At 56.9% G+C, this 7,874-nt stretch overlaps 1 protein-coding gene across 1 annotated transcript; it reads right to left on the bottom strand.

The window, feature by feature from the left end:
- Positions 1-3,162, bottom strand: ZNF865 (zinc finger protein 865). The gene has a single exon (XM_004381772.1). It carries the CDS (start codon positions 3,160-3,162, stop codon positions 1-3), a length of 3,162 nt encoding a protein of 1,053 aa, XP_004381829.1.
- Between the last annotated feature and the right edge of the window lie 4,712 nt (positions 3,163-7,874).

Genomic DNA, 7,874 nt, shown 5'->3' with positions numbered 1-7,874 from the left:
TCAAGCTTCTTTCCCTGCCAGGGCGCCAGCCCCCGCTCCAGGCCCCCCGAGGCCCTCAGCCTTGTGAGCTAGGCGGTGCTTCTTGAGACCGTAGGTGTTGGCGAAGCCCTCGCCACAGGAGGAGCAGCGGAAGGGCCGGCCGCCCTGGTGGGCCGCCAAATGTTTGCGGAAGTAACCGGGATCCTTGAAGGCCTTGAGGCAGGCAGGGCAGCGCAGCTCGGGTCGCGGCGGCTCGTGGGCGCGCTGGTGCCGCAGCACGGAGCTCAGGTAGAAGAAGCCCTTGCCGCAATGCTCGCAGCGGTAGGCGCGCTCGCCCAGGTGCAGCCGCTGGTGCTCCAGCAGATTGGAGCGGTAGCGGAAGGTCTTGCCGCAGGCGCCGCAGCGCTGGGGTCGCGCTACCGCGTGTAGCCGCCGGTGTTCCGCCAGGCTAGAGGACTGCGCGAAGCGCTTGGCGCACACGCCACACTTGAAGGCGCGCTCGCCCGTGTGCACCACGCGGTGCTGCCGCAGGTACCAGGAGCGCAGGAAGCCGCGGCCGCACACACCGCAGCGGTAGGGCCGCTGCTCCGTGTGGCAGCGCTGGTGGCGCATGAGCAGGGCTGCCTCCCAGAAGCGCTTGCCGCACACGGGGCAGCGGAAGCCACGCTTCTGCCGGTGGCTGCGGCGGTGCAGGAGCAAGTCGTAGGCACCGGCGAAACTCTGGCCGCACAGCCCGCAGCCCAGCGTCCTGCGCACCAGGTGTACGTACTTGTGCGTCACCAGGCCCAGGAAGTGCTTGAAGCTCTGGCCGCACGTGGCGCAGCTGAAACGCTCCGGGCCCGCGCCTCCGCCGCCACCCCCGGCCGTCCCTGTGCCTCCCGCGTCCTCGCTGCCCGCCACGCCCGCTAGAGCCGCCACAGCCGCGCCCACCTCGCCCGCCAGCCCGTTGTCCAGAGCACTGGCCGCATCGGCTCCGCCGCCACCGCCGTCAGGAGGCTGGGTGCCACCAGGCGCGGGCGGCAGCAGGCGTTCGGGTGCCGCCTGGTGCACCAGCTTGTGCCACATGAGGTTCTCGATGAAGCCGAAGGTCTTGCCGCAGGCGTCGCAGCCATACGGCTTCTCGGCCATATGCGCCTCCTTGTGGCTCATGACGTGGAAGAGATCCGGGAAGTGCTCGCCGCAGTCGGAACAGGCGTAGCTGAGCGCGTCGGCCTGAGCCCCGCCGCTGCCAGCAGCCCCAGGCCCGCAGGCCCCCGCTGCGCCCTGGGTGCCTGGGAGCCCCGCGGCGCCAGCCAGGGCGCAAGGCAGCTGCAGGCGGTGCACCTGGCGGTGGCGCGTGAGGCTCTGTGGGTAGCCGAAGACCTTGCCGCAGAGCTCGCACTTGTAGGGCCGCTCGCGCGTGTGCACCACGTGGTGCTTGCTCAGGTGGAAGGACTCGCGGAAGCGCTTGCCGCACACAGGACACTGGTGCGGCTTCTCGCCTGTGTGGATGCGCTCGTGGCGCTTCAGGGTCTCGCGGCGCCCGAAGCCACGCCCGCAGATGCCGCAGCAGAACGTTTTGCCGGGCGCGCTTGCCCCAGAGCCCCCAGCGGCGCTGGGGCCTGCGCCTCCGAGCAACAGCGGGTGCGCCCCCAGAAGCGGCATGGGCACGGCGCCATACACCACAGCTGCCGCTGCCGCCGCCGCCTTCTCGCTGTCGGTGGCCGGCGGGTCTGGGGGCAGCAGGTAGGGGCCGGGGGGAAAAGGCGGCGCGGGCTGCGGGCCCGAGGCCGGCGCGTCCTTGGGGGCGTTGGTGGCGTCAGGGGCCGGCGGGGCGTGGGCGGCCTTGTGCCGAAGCAGGCTTTGCGGCGCCGAGTATGATTTACCGCACAGGTCGCAGGGGTACATGGGCCGCGGCCCCGCGCCCCCAGCATGGGCCGCCTGGTGCTTTAGGAGGTAGGAGGCGTCACGGAAGGCCTTGCCGCAGATGCCGCAGGGCAGGCGCAGCAGGTCGGCGGAGTGCGTCTTCACGTGCCGCTTGAGGCTCTCCCTGCGGTTGAAGCTCTTGCTGCACACGGAACAGGAGAAAGGCTTTTCGCCCGTGTGGATAATCTGGTGCTGGTGCAGGTGACTGGGCTTCTTAAAGACCTTCCAGCAGAGAGGGCAGGCGAAGGGGCCCTCCCCACTCCCTGTGGCCGGAGGGGGCACCCCCACACTGGTGGCGGCCGCGGTGGCTGAGGTTCCATCCGTGGAGGGAGTGGGGGCCCCGGGCGTGGCTGGTACGCCAGAGGAAACGGTGGTGGCAGCAGTGGTGACGGTGGTATTGGCTGTGGGCGTGGGGAGGCCCAGAGGTGGGAGGGGCGCACCAGGCTGGGGTGGGCCGCCGGCGGCTGGCGGCAGGTCCTTGTGGCAGCGGCGGTGGCGGATGAGGCTGGAGACGTGGTTGTAGGTGCGGCCGCAGATGCCGCACTCATAGGGCCTTTCCCCGGAGTGCACTAGCATGTGCTGCACCAGGTGCGAAGACTGCTTGAAGGACTTCTGGCACACACCGCAGGGGAAGCGCCGCTCCATTAGGTACTTGAGCCTCCGGAAATAGCCCTTGTCGTCCTTGGCGGGGTCACAAGCCACCCCGGCAGTGGGTCCCGGCGGGGTCTGCGCGGGGGCAGGCAGTGGCGCTGGGGCACCGGTAGGTGCGCCCAGCCCCGGTGTCACCCCTGGCCCGGAAGCCGGCCCCCCTCGCTTCAGATTCCCAAAAAGGTGCTGATGTCCCGAGAGGTCGACGATCCCCCACTGCGGGGCAGGGAAGGCTGCATCGAAGAGAGGAGGCGGAGGGGCCCCGAAGGTGGGGGGCAGGGGCGGGTCCGGCTTCTTGGCTTGGGAAGAGGAGGCAGAGGACGTGGAGGAAGAAGATGAGGAGGAGGAGGAGGAAGGTGTCTCCGCCTTAGGCTTGAAGGTCGACTGGGGAGGGTAGTCGTACTGGGGGGGTGGGGGCTGGGGCGGGGGCTGGGGCGGGGGCCCCGGGGCGCAGGGCAGGGCAGCCACAGCCTTGGCGTGCTCCCCGTACAGCTCCATGGGTTCGAAACGCTGGTGGTTGAGGAATTCCAGGAAGTCGAAGGGATAACTCTGGAAGTGGACCCCATCCTCGCCCCCTAGGCCGCTGCTCCCGCCGCCCCCGGCGCCGCTGCCCGCTGGGTTTGCCTCCATCGCGGGCAGGTAGGAGTTGGGAGACCCTGTGAAGAAGAGGGTGGGTCTGAGGCACCGGGACCAGGATGCTAGGTCTCTGCAGCCCGCCACTTCTTCACTTCTAGCCTTCCCCATCAGAGCCTTCTGTCTTTCCACACCACAGAGGGGCTCTCCCTCTCAGCTCGACCACCCAGTGGCCTCTCCGGCTCTGTCCTCCCCCCCCCCCCGGCGTCCCCTTTGTTCCTCAACACTCTCCCCACTCCCGTCTCTCGGGGCCCTTATACACCACCTTCTGTGTCCAACCCCCAGGTCCCCTGCCCTTAACACCCCCCCACCTCTACCTTCTCTCCTTCTCAGGCACTCTGCTTTCTGCTCCCCCTCGCAGGCTCCATGCTCTCAAACCACCCCCCCCAGCCCCTCTGTTCTCAACCCTCCAGGTTTTGCCTCTGTAAAACCAGAACCCTAAGTTTCTGTCATAGTGGTTCCACTGTCCCTGGGTGGCAAAAAGGTTAAGCACTCAACCAGCCGAAAGGCTGGCGGTTTGAAACAACTCAGAGGTGCCTCGAAGACAGGCTGACAATCTGCTTCCGAAAGGTCACAGCCTTGAAAACCCTATGGAGCAGTTCTATTCTGCACATATGGGGTCACCATGAGTCAGAATCGACTCAGTGGCAATGGGTTTTGTTTTTTTTTTTTAGTTTATCATAGTGGTTAAGAGGGTGGACTCTGGAGCCAGAATGCCAGGTTAAAATCTTTTAAGCTCCACCACGTTCTGTGTGATCATGGGTAAGTTACTGAACCTGTCTGTCTTAATGGCAGGCACATAAACAAGGGTGATAAAGCACATACCTATCTCATAGTTGTTGGGAGGATTCAACAAGCTAGTATGTATAAAGCTGTTAAGACAGATGGTTCCTGCCACTTTGGAAGGCTCTCTGTACTGGGTTGAATAGCGTCCCCCCAAAAAAACTCATGTCTACTGGGAACCTGCGAATGCGACCTTACTTGGAAGTGAGGTCTTTGCAGATGTCATCAAGTTAAGATGAGGTCATACCAGATTAGGGTGGGCCCTAATCCAACTAGCGGTATCCTTACAAGAGGGAAATTTAGACACAGACACATACAGGGAAAACGGCCATATTAAGACTGGGGCAGAGACTGGAGTGATGCAGCCACAAGCCAAGGATTGCGGGAACCACCAGAAGCTGGAAGAGGCAAGAATTTCTTCCCCTAGAGCCTTTGCAGGGAGCAGTGCAGCCCTGCTAAGACCCTGATTTTGGACTTCTGGCCTCCAGAACCGTGAGAATGAATTTGTTTTAAGCCACCCACTTTGTGGTACTTTGTTACGGCAGCCCTAGGAAACTCATACAGGCGATAACCCCTGTACTGTCAGGAGACTGAATTAGAATGAGATGAAAGCATTAATCCGTACTCAATCCTTGTGGCTCTTTCTGCCATCAGTGACACTGTACACCTGGTCCGGGCCTAACAGCAGACGCTCAGGTAGAATGAACCCTTGCCTTTCTGTCCTCACCCCTGGCACATTCCTGTCCCCAGCACACCATCAGCCATCCTGCGGGCTGCCTCCTTTATGGAACGTGGCATTTGATTGCCAGGCTCCACGTGTGTCCTCCCCACCGGAACCTTAGCTCCTGTAACAGATCCTTGAGTCCTCACACCCACCCGTGGGCCTGGGGAAATGCCTCCCTTGAGCCGGTGAAGAGGTGGCAGGAGAATGGCCCATGAGGACAAGATGCTTCTCTGTCCATCCACCCTCCCCCTGGTGCCTGGCTTTGTGCTCAGCGGACCTACTGCAGGCTGACCTTTCATCCCATCTCCACCTGGCTTGCTCCCTCCTTCCACAGGTGAAAGGTGAGTATCTCTTCCATTCTCACCCACAGCCCAGAGTTAGATATTTTTAGTTTCCAGCTCTGAGTGTCCTTGTCCTTGGACTAGACTCAATATCCTCTGCCCTTCACACCCCCTTCATTTAATCAGATCCCCCAGAAGGGCACAGGCATGGCTGGGGAGGTAACTAGAAGGCTGTAGGTGGAACCCAAACGGTATGAGAATGTGAGGAGTAGGGTAGGGTTTTAGGGTGCTATTGGGCGGGGGTATGAGAGTGAAAGTGTTTTGGGGAAGAAGTCACTGCCTAGCTTGCCTCCATTACAGCAAACCTCCCCCCAACAAAAAAAACCCATTTGCTGTCAAGTCCGTTTTGACTCATGATGACCCCGTGCGTCAGAGTAGAACTGTGCTCCACAGGGTTTTCAAGGCTGTGACCTTTCTTCCAAGGTGCCTCTGGGTGGGTTCAAACCATCAACTTTTCAGTTAGTAGCCAAGAGCTTAACCATTTGCGCCACCCAGAGACAGCACATATTAATAATAGGTAATACTGATGGAGCATTTCCTACATGCCAGCCACTGTCCTAAGGTCTTTACACATATCTTCTCACTGAATCTCCATAATTGAGGAGTGACTTGCCCAAGGTCACAGAGCCATAGTCTGTGGCTGGATCACCTGGCTCTACCAGCCTGAGAGCACCCCACTCCCATCTTCCATAGGAGTGTTTTACCAGGGGTGATGGTTAATTTTACATGTCAGCTTGGCTAGACTATAGTGCCCAGCTGTTTGACCAAAACTAATCTAGGTATAGAAGACTCCTGATCAAAAGGGGGTAAAAGCAGAACACAATTTCAAATTCTCATGGACTCAAGACTCTCGAGCCATGGAGGCTGTATGAACCCCTGAAACTGTTGCCCTGAGATAATTTTTAAACCTGAACCCAAAAATATCCCCTGAAGTCTTAAAACCAAACAGTAGTTTAACATAACTAGTAGAAAAAGGACTGCCGTGAGCATTATGCTCTTTTAAGATCTACATGGGATCACAGTGACAACAGCAACTTGAAAGATGAGATAGGAACCTTAGGGGGCACTGAGTTTATGTTAATGGGGGAGGAACAACTCAGAAAACGAGGGTGAGAATGGTTGCACAACTCAAAGAATGTAATCAATGTCACTGAATTGTGCATATATAAACTTGTATGTTTTGCTGTGTATATTCTTAACATAAGTAAAACTTAAAAAACTAGTCTAGATGTTGTGAAGGTATTTTGTAGAGGTAATTGACATTTATAATCAGTTGACTTTAAGTAAAGGCAATGACCCTCGATAATGTGGGTGGGCCACGTTCAGTCAGTAGAAGGCGTTAAGAGCAACACCGAGGTCTTCTGAGAAGAATTGAATTCTGCCTTAAGATTTTAAGGTAGAAATCCTGCCTGCCTGAGAGTCCAGCCTGCTGGCCTGCCCTGTGAATTTCAGACTCAAGACTACAACATCAACTCAGGATCCTGAGTTTCAAGCCTACCCTACAGATCTCGGACTTGCCAGCCCCCACAACTGCGTGAGTCAATTCCTTAAAATAAATCTCTTTATGTTTCTTATTGGTTCTGTTTCTCTGGAGAACCATGACTGATATGCCAGGGGTTGGGTTGTTACCTGATGGTGGAAGAAGGTGGTGGTGGAACTATTGGGGTGGGGGGGTTGCTGGGTGCCGTCAGGTCGATTCCAACTCATAGTGACCCCATGTGACAGAGTAGAACTGCCCCACAGGGTTCCCTAGGCTGTAATCTTTATGGAAGCAGATTGCCAGGTCTTTCTGCTTCAGAGCCACTGGGTGGGTTCAAACTGACAACCTTTTGGTTAGTAGCCGAATGCTTAACTGTTGCACTACCACGACTCCTTAACTATGGGGGTAGGAGCCTTATTTGGGGGTGCTCTCTGGGTTATGAGGAAAGTTTACACACGGGGCCAGGTCGGGGGGAGGTGGTTAGTGGTTTTTGTTTTCTTTTAATTGTATGATCCCATTTATATGAAATTTTTTTTTTAAATATTTTATTGTTTTATGTAAAAGTTTACAGAGCAAATTAAGTTTCCCATTCAACAATTTGTACAGAAAGTGTTCCATGACATTGGTTGCAATCCCCACACTGTGTCAGCATTCTCCCCATTTCCGCCCTGGGTTCCCCGTTTCCTTTCGTCTGGTTTCCTACCCCTTGCTGCCTTCTTATCTCTGCTTTTGGGCAAATGTTGCCCTTTTGGTCTCATACAATTATTTGTTCTACAGAACACGTTCTTTTCGGGTGTTATTGTTTATTTTATAGGCCTGTCTATTGCTTGGCTGGAAGCTGATTTCCGGGAATGGCTGCAGTTCCAAGTCAGAGGGGTGGCTTATGGCCATAGGCCCAGGGGTTCCTCCAGTCTCTATCAGGCCAGTAAGTCTGGTCTCTTTTTTACAAATTTGATTTTTTCTACATCCTTCTCCCTGGTTAGTTTTCTTGGACAGATGGAGCATTAATGTGGTAAGATCATTCCCTCTGCCTAGAATATTCTTCCCCAGATTTCCACAAGGCTCCCTCTCTCATCTCCTTCAGATGAGATGTTTCCTGTTCAGTTGTTACCTCCAAGAGAGGTGATACCCTAGCTAAAAGCACACCCCACCCATCACTCTCCTCATCCTGCTGCATTTGTTAATCACACTTATCGCCACTGACTTACTTTATATTTCTTTGCAGTTTGTTTACTGTCTGTGTCCCTTACTAAGAGAGCAAGGACTTGGCCTGTCTTGTTCACTGCTGCGCCCCAGCAGTGCCTTGAACCTTGTGGGTGCTCAATAAATACTTGCTATGTGGAAAGTAAACAACATGCTTCTTGGAAATTTGGCAACGACT

The sequence above is a fragment of the Trichechus manatus genome, unplaced genomic scaffold (genome assembly GCF_000243295.1).
Source record: "Trichechus manatus latirostris isolate Lorelei unplaced genomic scaffold, TriManLat1.0 scaffold00087, whole genome shotgun sequence".
Lineage (NCBI taxonomy): Eukaryota > Metazoa > Chordata > Mammalia > Sirenia > Trichechidae > Trichechus > Trichechus manatus.
Note: the sequence above shows the minus strand (reverse complement) of the source record. Positions and strands in the feature narration are given on the sequence as shown.